Source organism: Podarcis liolepis, assembly GCF_965112155.1.
Source record: "Podarcis liolepis genome assembly, chromosome: 3".
Taxonomy (NCBI): domain Eukaryota; kingdom Metazoa; phylum Chordata; class Lepidosauria; order Squamata; family Lacertidae; genus Podarcis; species Podarcis liolepis.
In genome coordinates this window covers 85,649,636-85,663,418 of record NC_139557.1, presented here as the reverse complement: position 1 = coordinate 85,663,418, position 13,783 = coordinate 85,649,636, and the positions used below count along the sequence as shown (strand labels likewise).

Genomic DNA, 13,783 nt, shown 5'->3' with positions numbered 1-13,783 from the left:
CACAAGGCTTTTGCTATCTCTTCAACACAGTGAATACCACCCATGGCCACTCCAGACCTTGTTGGAATCCATCTCGCATAATCCACAGCAAGCTTGGCCAATAGTAAGGGATGATGGGAGTTGATGGCCAGGGAAATCTAGAGCACTGGTTTTGAGCAACCTGATCCAAAGTGGGTCACAACAGGAGCACTAACACCATGCAAATATATGGCAAAAGATTAAGATATGGGTCCCCAAATGCATGTTTTACTTAAAAATGGGTCCTGGGATTGAACGTACCTGATCTAGCAAGTTCCCCATAACTGCTCCAGATTAACGCAATTAACTCATTTAACTGCACTTTCTAATGATCAGAAGGTGGTTCCATCTGCACAGCTTGTGGAGCAGCTGCTCAGCATGCTTCTTGAACCTTGGGCATCAATGTCTCGCTGAAAGCCCTTCTAGATTTATTATAAAGGCAGACGTTAGCAAATCAGACTGGACATAAAAGAATCTGCTTACCTGTGCGCACGGTGGAGAAGAAGAGGAGCCAAAAGAGGCAGAGGATAGGTGCTGCCACCACCTGGTTCACAGCCCCTGAATGGATCTTTTTATCCAGCTTGGCAGGCAGGTAGGCATAGTAGAGGTTGTACCTGTCCACCAGGTGCTTCAGTAGCATATACATCAGGCCTAACAGAATAGGAAGGGATGGAGCAATCAGCTGGAAGGCTGAATGAACAGCAGCTTTACTTATTAATTATTTCCACTTGTTAGGTGCCTCCTAAACAGCTTCTACAGAAATCAGACATATGAGAGACCAATGCTTCGCTTGGCAGATTCTTTGTTTCTGGAGGAATGGAGAAAGCCTGAAAAAATTACCTACTTAGCCACAACTTTGCTGGGTCACCAAAACAGATTCTTCAGCCAGGACTGGTGCCAGCTTTGGAGGGGTCCTTATTAGACCCCACAACATAAGCTCTTCAGTGGCAATGAAGTCCTTCCCTTGGCAGTGGCAGAAGATGTCCCTTCCTTGGGCAGCAATGGAGCTGATAAAAATACCCCTTGTTTGGGTGGTAGTGAGAGAAAATCTGCCTCAGGTGGTGGTAGAGAAGTTAGCAAAATGGCCCCAGGAGACAGCAGTTCTGTTCTACTCCCTTTACCTTGAAGCAGGCAGATACCACCAGCAGCAAAAATGCCAGTATAGCCAGCAGATTAAGCACTGCTCATGACATCCATTGTTTTAATTCTCCCACAATGCTTTGGAGAGGTCCAATATAGGATATCTTTGGAGCAGTGCTACATTGGGGTCCCAGAGATAGGGTCCCTCCCCCTGAAACGGTGTCTGCATTGTTGGCTAAACTGACTTTGTTGCTGCCTCTGTTACTTACTTCCCTAAAGTAAACAGAGGGGAAGCTGGATGGTGGGTCACCTCAGGCCATTGGCAAGTGGCCGACAGGGCCAACCCCAATGCTGTACCTGCCCTAAGCTTCCAGCTGGAAATGAATCACAAAATGGGAGCTTGCAGATCTCATTCAAGCTACCTTGAACCCACAGCTCACAAGATTAGAGTCAGTTGCTATGTTGTCACCCAGGTGTCATCTTAAGAAACTCACTGTAATGAATCGACACAAAACCCTTTGTGAATATATCTATGTCTGCTGCCTTTAAGTATTTGGTGTATTTAAAACCTGCTAGGCCAAGCATGGCCAAACTTGGCCCTCCAGATGTTTCGGGACTACAATTCCCATCATCTCTGACCACTGGTCCTGTTAGCTAGGGATGACGGGAGTTGTCGTCCCAAAACACCTGGAGGGCCAAGTTTGGCCATGCCTGTGCTAGGCAAAAGAAGTCCAAGGAGATGTTGTGGTACCTACCAAATGGGACAATGATGGGGCAGGTGATACTGTAGGTCATTACCACAGTGAAGACACACATCATCCAGGCATAAGCAGCCCCGAACTGGAACTCGTAGGCCTGATGCTGAAAGGCAAGAGGAACAAAAACAGAGATCCTGTTGGCATACACATGAATGTCTGAGTGAGGAGCCCACATGACTATATTCTGGATGTGTGTCAAAGCAAGCCATGATTTTCACAAGTCCGTTTGTCCACAGATTCACAGTGAGGCTCTCACACCAAGATGGTATTGGAAGTTGGGCTCCCTAAGTTGCTGTGGAAACAGGCAAGGTGCAATCACTTCAGTATGTCAATCCAATGTGGCCTTGGCTTAAGGTCGCCTGGGAGTCTGGCTATTTGGGGTGGAGGATGAGAGTGAGGGCCTTCATAGTGACTGCGCCCAGATTGTGGAATACTTGTGCAAGTTTTCTGAATAAAATAAATTCAAGCATCTAGGAGCTCAACAGAAGGATCTGCAGGATATAATTTGGGTTGCAACATTTAATTAAGATTAACTGAGGTGGGGGAGACTTTTTGAATAGAAAAGTTATCCCTGATTAAGCAGGCAGGTTAAAATAAAGCTCTCATACACAGCAAAAATGTCTCCCCTAAGATAATACTTGCTATGACACATGAATATATAATCTAAAATAAAAAAGGATGCTTTTAGCTCCAGAACCAATTTTTAAAAATCCATATGCAAATTTGATTAGTTGATTAATCGACTAAAGAGCATGTAATAAATTTAATATTTATTTGATAGGTTGACAGCCCTAGATATGATTTTTATGGGGTCGTATCTCCATGTTGTTGTTTTTAACACTACAAGGCAAAAGAACCTCCCAAATTGTCTTCAAAGCACCACTGTTTTGAAACCTTTAGACAATCGTGTCTGGGATCACTCCAGGCAGCAGTCAAACATCCCCTTATGATGTCTGGTTCCAGTTTTGTCCTTAGCTGTGTGACTGGACCAACTCTTGCTGGCATGAGCCACGTACCCGTTTGACATTCTTGCGTTCAGCAGCTGAGCGGGCAAGGCAGAGGCGAATCATGTACATCAGGAGGCCGGGGATGCGCAGCAAGTCCATGGCATTCCCAATGAAGGCAGAGGCAATAACGTAGTTCACAAAGAAGGCCCCGTTGTCTGGCAAGAACACACACCTGGGAAAGAGAAAGGAGGGCAATAGAAAAAAGCTTCCCAACCAGGAAAGCAAATGGAATGTAGCGTGGGGATTAACAGAATGGAAGACGGGTAGTAAATTTTGGGTCAGACGTGTATATACTGATGCCCTTGACTACTTCGTCTGAGTCATTTTCTCCTTGTGTAGGATGTCCCCACTGCCGGAACCACCAATTAGGGGCTAATAGCTGTCTAACACACCTGTGACTCCTACATCCACCTGTGTTACCATGTTGGTTCAAATACAGTGGTTCCCCTTTATTCCCCAACCCTGGTAGGTGTGTCTCTGTTAGCATGGTCTCTGTGTCCCACCTTCACAAAGAAAATAAAGCTTTGTCTTATTCACAGCCTACACAGTAGGTAATTTAAGGAAATATGGCAACTAGGAGCATCGAAGGATAAGTTTTCGACAGCATATGGGCAGATGCTTAAATGGCTTGATGTTATCGGACAGTGGCCTAACAAGGGAAGCAGGAAGTGGTGGGAGGAGAAGATTGTGAGAAGCAGAGATTTGCGCCACAGCAGGCGTGGCACCAAACCACGCATTTCCCTCCTCTTAAGGCTTTACTTACTCAAATCTCACAGCAGCCTCTGCCAGGAACTTTTTGTCAAACAGCCAGCGGAAAAATACATCCAGACTAGAAAGTGAAGCACACAAAGAGTGAAGAGTAATTATTACCAAGAGGCACTTGGGATGCAACTGCAGTCTCAGCACACGTCTCTTGAGGCTCTATTTGCTATGCTGGGTCAAGGCCCCAGTCCAACTAAGGCCAGCCCTCTGTCTCAGACCATGACCAAGAAAAAGCTCTAGGCCACATTAAACAACCCAACCCTGTTTCTTATTGTGTATTCTTTCTCTCCCTCCTCAGATAAGTCCCTGACACCACACTGGCATTATATTTATATATGGATCGCTTTAAAAGCATTGATTTTAAAGAGATCAATAGCGGAACAAAAGATGCTTCCATTCTTTTAGGCCAAGGATGGGGGAATGGAACCATTATTAGTTTATTTTTGCATTTACTGGGTCTTATTACTAATGCAGGTCTAGAGGAGGTTACATTTACAGAAGCAAATCCGCCTATACAATACAGCCACTTAAGAAAACAAAGCATGTATTACAACCAGACAACAAAAAAATAAGCATTTTAGATATGCTGGCCTTCTAGTGTTGTTTTAAAGTAACTTACTTTTTTCAAAAATAAAAGATACTTAGACTTCAAAGGAATCATTTCCCATGTTTCTGTTACTCATTTTGTTACAAATTATAATAATTAATCCTATTTGTTTTACTTTAGTGTGGAGATATACACACACACACGCTTTCCATTCACAAGATCCCACAAGTAGGCCATTCAATATTTCTTTTTAGGGATAGGGAACTGAAGCTGAGAAAGCAGGCCTCATTCAAGGTAATATTCAGCAAAATTCTCTACGTGTGTACTCCACAGCATTCATTGCTTACTCCAAGGTGAGTAGGCCCAGGGCTGTAGCCTTACTATCCCAATGACTGAAGCCAAGCTTTTCACCTCAGCTCCAATTTTAACAGACCATTTCAGTTCTCCTTGAGCTAATTTGAATCTTATACACACTGAATGGAGGTTATTGTGATGTCCTGCCATGCAACCTCTCTTTCTCAATTAAAAATGAAAACAACCAAGAAGAGACTGCATGAACACTTGAGAATTGAAAATACATGGTGTGGAGATGTGTGCATGTTGAGTTGACATTCAACCTCACTGCTTTGATGTACAACAGCCAGACACTGTCCAGCCATTAGGCAGGGTGAGCCGGTTGCCTCAGGTGGCTGAAGCTCCCAGGTGGCACGCGTGCGGATGCCCTGCCAGCCCCACCGCCACAGCCAACAGCAGAGAAGCGCTGCTACCATCAGCACCAGTTTGGGGCAAGATCCCATCCATTTGGGATGAGATTTCAGCAGTGGTGCTGTTTCTTGGCAGGGAGGCGATTTTGGCAATTCCTCTTTTCCCCTGCAGCACTCTCTACTCCAGAGAGACACAGGAGAAAGGGGAAAATGGTGAAAGGTGCCACCACCATTGGAAAGAACAGATATTTTGGATCCATCCCAGATATGTTCTCTTCTACTCAGTAACCTTTCTTTTACCTGCTCAAGCCCAGCGACGGCAGCAGCAATACCATGAAGATGAGGAAAGTGTAGCACTTGTGCATGGTTGTCCTGTTCTCTCCAGACCTAGTGGCACAGATAATTTATTATTACTATTAATTACTATTAGTTATTATAGAGGGTGAGTCCTTTAAAAGAGGCCCCGTAGATACAGAGTACACATGTTCTACGGGGCCTCTTTTAAAAGACTCGCCCTGTATGTGACCCAAAGCTAGTTACATTAAAACAAATAAGAACAACCAAGTTACCGAAATACACAGCTTAACAATTAAAAGGCGGGACCAACAAATCCTGCCCCACTAAAGGAGGCCACAAATGCCCCCCTCCAAATTAAGGTCCAAAAACCCAGGAAAAGAGAAAAATCCTTGCCTGGTGTCTAAAAAAAGATACCGAAGGTGTCAGGCATGCCTCCCTGGGGAGGGCATTCCACAAGCAAGGGGGCCACCACTGAAAAGGCTTGTTCTTGTGCTGCTACCCTCCTGAGGTACAGATTAAGGTATGCATAACATAGCATGTGAGTAAGGGCTGGCAAGGCCTCCTTGATTTAATATTTTTAATTGTATACGCCATATTTCCATCCTATAATGGCTCTCAAGGTAGTCTGCAATATACTGTTAGATTAATACTGTAGAACTCCAAGAATAAAATACATATCAGAGAAGAACACTAGTTGCAAAAAGAAGAACTTGGAACAATATATTTTTGCCTTTTATTATTTTCCTCAGTAGGGATTCATGGGATTTGAAGAAGCATGAAGTTTTTTCTAAAGTTTGCTAAAAGAAGAAACATGAAGTCCATAGAAATCAAATCTTAGTGCAGTGCAGGTGGGCCTGAGGGAGATATTCCAAGCAGAGATTCTGAGTAGTTCAGCTCTCAGGCAGGCAGAGACAATTTCCCCCCATCTTACCTGGTCCAGTGGGCTTCAAAGAATGCTGAATAGTACACAATTGTGGGAAGCAGAGCAGAGAAGGCCCACAGCAGCAGGGTGGGGAAGAACTGGGTGATGATGGGATTCTGGAAAGAGAAAGAGAAAGAAACAATCAGTCACTTGCTCTGAATAATATATAGCAACCAAGAATACAAAGTGTGCAATGGCAGAGCACTAGGTTGGCGGTATGTTATCATAACGTGTATGTGTGCGAAATATATAAATCCAATATTGATATTACAACATGGTGTTCTTTTCTTGAGATATTATTACTGGTCTGTTTCGGAATGAGTGGGTTTCCTGACCTGCCTACCTATGTTAGTCCAGTCATAGCTGCCAGCCCTGTGTTTCTCACAACTCTTGAATTCAAAGCTTACTCTGCTTTCTGTCCCCCTACACAACACAGCTTGAACAATCAATTCTGTAGATAAGCATGCAAAGATATTTGCACACAACTGTGTGTCTACTGCCTGCCACTGCAGGCCAGGATTTGTGGTTTGGGATACATGTGAAACAGCGTAAGAGATCTTTGAGCTCCTCCTAAAACCAGGCACAGGAAAAGAGAATAGGAACAAAGCAGCACCTTTTTCTGAACTCTGTTCCGAATTACATTGGGAAGAGAATGGGTGAGGCTGCAGTGATCCCCACAAATCCAAAGCACACCAGTGAAAGAGTCCTCTGCCAGGTGAATTAACACCACTTGAAACACCAGGAGTATTCAATGCACCCAGAATGCTCTCGTGGCAAAGATGAAAGCACTTACTATTTCATGCCCCAGAACCGTGCCTGACTAAGATGAGTCCACCCCATATTTTAAGAACCAGTATACTAACAGATAAGCCAAGTTTATACAAATATTCATTATCTTAAAAGCAGAAGGATTCTTTATTATCTGATTCAAGTATTGCACACTCAGGACAAGTCAGTTCAGATCTCCCACAAACTACTTTAGGAGAAACTTGTAGTTATTTTTATTTAATGGGCCTCAGTACTGTAAATGCATGGTTGTATTTAACTTGGAGAAATTGGCCGGCAGAATTCCTAAGGCCAGTTTAATTAATTTAAATTTCAACAAATGACTGGCAACATCGCACAGGGGAGTGCCATTAAAGAACACACACACACAGCTGGATCTGTTTAGTTATATAAGCTGATTTAGCTGGCAACTGGTTGGTAACGTGTCATTTGCTGTTGAGCATGAACACACACCATTTAAATACCACCGGTCTTGCTAGATTGATTTGAGTCAATAATTTACCTTTCATTTGTGCAAACGTAATTAGACAAACTTAATTTAAAAGTAGTAGTTTCTAAACACTGACCACCAGTGGAATTACATCTTTCAGATCCAACAGATAACATCATCACTTGAGCCAGATGTTATATGGTCCTACAGTCCCATAATACATGGACCTCAGAGGCTGCTACCTCAAGGCAAGCTATCACAATTACATTAAGGAATGTAATTATAGCACTTAAAATTATACAAGGAACCAGAAGGAATGAACTTAAGTTTCAAAAAGACATAGTACCATGAATTTTTATTGACAGGTTAAAAGTATGTACTTGTTCTATGCTATCAAAGGTGTTCTCTCTCTCTCTCTCTCTCTCTCTCTCTCTCTCTCTCTCTCTCTCTCACACACACACACACACACACACACACACACACACACTCCTCATTTCTCCTTGCAACCTCACTGACAGCATGAGGACACAAACAGTGCAGTGATAGCTACATGAATATAATTTGCTCCTGCTCTGTTTCCACAAAACCACAGAGGGAGAGCTCATGAGGCTGGGCTTAATCCTACTGAATATGAAGGGAAATAGCCACTTTTCAAAGGCCGTTCCCCTCCTGTATCATGGGGCTAAAGAGAGAAGGGAAGTTCCAAATCTCTCGGGTCAAGGTCTTACATTCAAGTACTCAACAGGCTTGGTGACATTGAACTTGTCCATAGTGGTGATGATGATGGCAGGAGTGGTGAGGAAGAAGAGCAGGATGAAGAGCACCACATTGATGATCAGGCAGCGGAACCACCAAATGAAGCCACGAATGGACAGGTGTTCCCTGAAGGAGAGACAAAGCGAAGAACCAAACTTTAAGGGTGGCAGAACCCAACACTGGAGACATTGGACCGGAGGGGCTTTTGGAAAACCTTGTGGACTCCAGTCCTCATGTGGCTGCATCCCCTTTAAAAACACTCTGCCGCCAATAGCTACCTTAACAACAAGCCTATGGACAAGCAAACAACAAGCATCTCTTGCTCTGGCATCCATGCAGTCCAGAAAGAGTCCTGCACAAAGCATGGCGCCAGGATGGCGAATTCCCAGTTTAGGCCACAGAGAGGCACCATTTTGTTTACCAGTAAATGTTCTGAGGGTCAGGCGCATAGGAGACTGCCCAGTTGGAGACATGGAGAGACTCGCTGCAGGACGAGGCCTTGGGTTCCCCACGGCACTTGCAGCCCTGGCACTTGCACACGTTGAAGTCCTTAAGGATTCTGGAGGAAGAAGAACACCAGAACGTAAGGCAAGTCTGCTGGATCAGTGGCACAATCTATAGCCCAGCATCCTGTTCTCACAGTGGCCAAGCAGAGGCCTGTGGGACCTGAGCCCAAGAGCAGCCTGCCCACCTGTGACTCCTAGCAACCGAGATTCAGAGGCATGAGAGCACCGACAGAACATATCCATTGTGGCTAGTAGAAGAGAAGAAGAAGAAGAAGAAGAAGAAGAAGAAGAAGAAGAAGAGGAGGAGGAGGAGGAGGAGGAGGAGGAGGAGGAAGGGACAGATGAAGCTTCCTTGGAGGAGGGCCAGAGGCCTTCTCAAGTCTCTGCAATGTGGCAGTAGCCATTGCCTCACTCAGCTGCTTTACAAGTCACAACTAAAACTCTGTCTTTGAAGCAGACAGGCAAAAGGAGAACATGACTGGAGTTTTAGAAAATGATAGTTTGTAGGTAGGTAGGTAGGTAGATCTATCTGTTTGTCTGTCTGTCTATCTATCTATCTATCTATCTATCTATCTATCTATCTATCTATCTATCTATCTATCTCTATCTATCTATCTATCTATCTATCTATCATCTATCTATCTATCTATCTATCTATCTATCTATCTATCTATCTATCTATCTATCTATCTATCTATCTGTCAGCAGTTCTAAGAAACCAAAAAATCACTGCAGTTTTGAAGTAAGTGCTTAAAATTAATAGAGTTTTAAAAGTTTCCATCCACCGTCTTGGTTCAAAACAACACCCAAGTTGCCTTTTTCTGGGAAGTGTTCTCCCTCCCTCCCTCCCAGCCATCAAAATGATTCTTCCCCATCACCCTGTGCTCCCAGCACTCACATGGCTGTAATGGCCTCGTTGTGGAAAGTGACAAAGGCCATGCCCAACGGCTTCTCGTTCACCTTTTCTTTTTCCTTCTTGTAGTCCTCTTTCAGCTTCTCCTCCAGTTTGGTGTAATACTCCATGGCTTCCACCTAGGCAACCATGCACAAGGTGAGAAGACAAGCCCTGCAGCCCCATCACCACCTCAAACGATGGGCTAACTTATGGCATGTTAGCCCAACACACAGTGGTACTGAATTACAATTTATTCAGGATCAGTGGCTGCGAGTGGGAACCAACTGGTTATCTGAACCAGCCGCTTGATATTTTGGTTTCATGGGCTCTTGTATGATAAAACACTGGTGTTCAGTCTTAACCCCAGCTGCTACCTGGAGCAGCAGGGTCATCTGTAGCCCTGCCAAGCATGCAGGATTAGAAGGTGAGGGACAGGCAGAGCACTGTGCCAGCCTGGAAATGGCCCAGCAATTGGACCCAGTTTGAACTTAATGTGATACTTGTGGGGCTGGCTCAGGGTTCAAGATTTCTGAGGCTGACCCAGCTCCTTCCCATGGCTCCAGAATGCCCCATTCCAGGGCTATCCACTGCTGCAATCCATTCAGCAGCTGGAACGCCAAACTCTGAACTGTAGGAGTGATGCTGGTGTCACTCTCTAGGCAGAGGCTGGCAGGGCTGGGGAGAGCAACACTTCTGCCCAATCTAGCCATCCACCCCGGCAGCCTGGCAAGAAGGGGTTTTAGTTTGCTCTGTTAGTGTAGGGCTAGATGGTAGACCTGAACTAGGAAGAATTGGGTTCATCACCCACTAAGCTCCTTTGTGTGACTTTGAGCAAGTTCCTCAGTCTAATCTCACCCAGACAGTTGCTGTGAGTATAGAATGGAACAACTGGATGCAGATCCTCTTGCATAATAAAAGGGCCACTTGATAATTAGGGTACATCAGTTGCAACTGTGCAGGAAAAGGGCAGCTGAACAGGGCACATGTATTCTGCAGAGGGTTCTCAAGTGATACTATGAAACAGATAAGGGAACAGCAGCCAAGACAGAGGGTTGGATCCAAACTTTGCATAGGTGGAACGCTACCCATGGGATTCCTTGTTGGAGGAAGCATGGAGGACAGAGGTGATTTTAGCTAATTCTCCCCCACCCCACCCCAAAAGCCTCCTGTGACCCACAAAATTGTGATCTTGTGTTGCGGACCCCCAGAGCAGTGTGGAAGCTGGCACTGGTGGTTGCAGAAAGGCGGCATAAATTGACAAAAATGCCTCACTTCCTTCAGCAGGAGTCTCTACTGAATCTCAGACCCTTCCCTGAAATGGAATGGACAAAATGTGGAAGGGACAATTTGGATCCAACCCAAAGGCCCAAGCTTAGGTGACCACTGGGTCCCTAGCACAACTTTCTCCACAAGCATGAGCCTCACAGAGTGCCATTAGTGGTAAAAATGGACCTGTGGCCATCAAGAACCCCCCTCCCTTATGCAGGGACCCCTCAGTCCCCTGCATTTCCCTGCTCCCCCCTCTGCACCTCTTCACAGCCTTTGATGGCACAACAGCAGAGATGGCCACAGGGCTTGGGATTGATCATGGAGGGCGTGTTCTCCTTGGACTGCAAGTTGGTGAAGTAAATCTTTCCACGCTCCGCTTTTTTCCTGAAACAGAAGAGTGCAGGGGAAGAGGAAGCTCAGAGAAGCTAGCAAGACAAAGCAGGCAAATCGGGGTGTGAAAGAAAGAAAGTGTGCACTGGGTCTTCTGCACAACTGAGTCCTGCAGTATATTCACTTCCTGTTCTTCCTGTTCCTGTTCCTTTCTGTTCTTTTCAACTTGGCTTCACCTGCCCTCACCTCTGAACTGTACCCTCTCCCACTACTGTTGGGATCCTAGGATTTGTGAACAGCGGTGCTAGAACTGGATGTGGCTTGCTGCTGCATAAGCAACCTCACGGCGGGCCAAACTGCGCATTTCACATGCACACACACACACCCACACACACCCCGACCTCTCCTTGCTCACATGAGGTTTAAAAGCCCCCATTCCCTACGAATCCCAGACTGTACCTCTCTGCATCAAGAAACATCAGCCGGGCCACATCATAGCAGGGACGTGCCTCCAGTACCGTGCAGTTGGTGTAGGCTTCCCTGCAGTCAGGAAAAAGCAACAGTGCAGGAGCTTATTAGAAACCTGCAGGGTCGGCAAAACCTGGTTGAGTTCCTATTCAAGGAACAGGCTTGAAACGGCACATTTGACTCTGAAAAGGAAGGCTTCTTCAGCTTTTGATTCAGCTGCAAGCTGAAGCTCTGTAGGAGCAAGCAGAGGGGGGCGGGAACTGAAAGAAATAAGTGCCCATCATTCCTGTTAAGAAGTGTAACCACCACCTAGGGCAGAGGGTGTGGAACTGCAGGACCAGGAGCCAAATGGGGCCCTCCAAATTCTCTCCAGGTCACACTTCTCCGCCCCACTCCCAGGCACTTCCCTTCTCCTCAGGTCACCCCCCCTCATCGGCCTTGGCATGCACCTTCCATGAATGCTTTTGCCTAGCTGGTAATAATGCCTCTTGCATGCCTGGATGGAGGACAGAGAGGGACATGGATGTATGTCTAGAAGCCCTGCCCATTTCTAGCATGTGAACCCTGTAAGCTTGCCCAGAAGTGAATGCAACCCCTGTCCTAGGGTGACACCATGTCCATCTAAGGCAGGCATGTGCAAACTCACCCCTCCAGGTGTTTTGGGACTACAACTCCCAGCATGCCTGGCCACTGGTCCTGTTAGCTAGGGATGATGGGAGTTGTAGTCCCAAAACATCTGGAGGGCTGAGTTGGCCTATGCCTGATCTAAGGCAAGGGTAGACAACGTTCCTGCCCTACAATTCCCTTCAGTCCTAGCTAGCAGGAGGAAAGGACAACGCTCAGTGGCAGAGAATCAGCCTTGCTTGCAGAAAGTACCAAGTTCAGTCCTCAACATCTCCTGGAGAAGACTCCCCATCTGAAATCCTGGGAAGCTGCTGCCTGCCAGTGTAGACAATACTGAGCTAGATGTACCAATGGTCTGGCCCAGTATAAAGCAGCTTCCAATGTCCCTGTGTTGCTCAAGGAAGATGGGAGCTGCAGCAAGCAACAGCTGGAGGGAACTACATTGGCTAGCCCTGATCTAAGGCATACAAAGGTACGGTGTTGGGTTTAAAAATTATCCTCCCAAAACTGGCTGATTTATATATATTTTTCTTTGTCAGAGGTGGGTCGAGCTAAGAATTAATGGATCCAGGGAACAAGACTCACTCAAAATGCTTTCTGATCTTTTCAGGTTCGGCATACTTTGAGATTCCGTTAATGAAGAGAGTTCGCTTCACCTGGAGCAGACAAGAGGCAAAGAGAACGTTAGATCTGAGGTCTTTCACAGTTGAAGCAGGAAATGGAGACTAAGCCCAAGCAAAGTATCAGTTTATGGGATTTATGTGTTGTGCATTTATGTTAAATGTACCCTGCTCTCAAATCAAGTGAAATGGAGAAGCAGAAATGGAATATGTCTTATCATTGTTCATAAGCTCTAAGTGGGGTTACCTTTGAAGACCATTTGGAAACTTCAGTCTGTTCAGAATATGGCAGCTAGGCTTTTCATGGGGGTCATACACAGGGCTCGGGGTACTCTCCTTCTTACCAAATACATTGGCTGCCTATCCATTTACTGGCCTAAATGAATTGGGACCAGCGCTGCCTTTCCCCACATACACCTGCTCAAGAACTGAGCTCTTCCACAGAGGTCCCTCTCATTTCCCAATCAGCCATCCATAATAATACATTACTCAATAGTGCCTTTTCTGTGCCACCCTCCCAACCCTTGGAATTCCCTCTCCTGGGAGAGTCATATTACTTCACTGTTTGCATATCAGGGAACTTTTCTTTGTAATAGTGGATATTTTGGCTGCTTTATGTTTAGTCATAGAATTGCAGAGTTGGAAGGGATTCCGAGGGTCATCTAGTCCAACCCCCTGCAATGTGGGAATCTCAACATGCAGCCCCCCATCCAATTTGAAACCATACTGGACACTGCTTAGCTTTGCAAACGTGCTAGCAGTTTTATTGTTGCACTGCTAGGAGAACAATGTTGTTTGTTATTTTACATATTCTGTTACTGTTTTTTAATTATATGCCACTCTGATCTCATTAGGAAAGAAGAGTAGAATAGAAGCAATTCTAAATAAATAAAACAGATTCCTCTTCTTCCTGTTTTTCCCTCTATCTCATTCCTCCATCGTCCCTGCTGAGTTGAATTTTAGGTTTTAAATTCTTCAAGGCTAATATCTGAAGGTTTTTATTC

The 13,783-nt window shown here is 45.4% G+C and overlaps 1 protein-coding gene and 1 long non-coding RNA gene across 9 annotated transcripts in view; one reads left to right on the top strand and one right to left on the bottom strand.

The window, feature by feature from the left end:
• Positions 1-13,783, top strand: part of LOC310704118 — a 429,938-nt gene that overhangs the window by 141,675 nt on the left and 274,480 nt on the right. The gene's annotated exons all lie outside the window — the stretch shown is intronic.
• TMEM63B (transmembrane protein 63B) overlaps positions 1-13,783 on the bottom strand; it is an 80,910-nt gene that overhangs the window by 6,537 nt on the left and 60,590 nt on the right. For all 8 annotated transcript variants that reach the window (XM_083497134.1, XM_083497130.1, XM_083497132.1 and 5 more), the window contains 12 exons: positions 12,745-12,815; positions 11,527-11,607; positions 10,998-11,121; positions 9,472-9,605; positions 8,489-8,626; positions 8,040-8,193; positions 6,105-6,211; positions 5,177-5,263; positions 3,627-3,692; positions 2,873-3,035; positions 1,854-1,959; positions 502-669 (listed from right to left, as the gene is read on the bottom strand). In XM_083497134.1, coding sequence (XP_083353260.1) covers positions 502-669; positions 1,854-1,959; positions 2,873-3,035; positions 3,627-3,692; positions 5,177-5,263; positions 6,105-6,211; positions 8,040-8,193; positions 8,489-8,626; positions 9,472-9,605; positions 10,998-11,121; positions 11,527-11,607; positions 12,745-12,815 — 1,399 coding nt within the window. The remainder of the gene's footprint in view (positions 1-501; positions 670-1,853; positions 1,960-2,872; positions 3,036-3,626; positions 3,693-5,176; positions 5,264-6,104; positions 6,212-8,039; positions 8,194-8,488; positions 8,627-9,471; positions 9,606-10,997; positions 11,122-11,526; positions 11,608-12,744; positions 12,816-13,783) is intronic.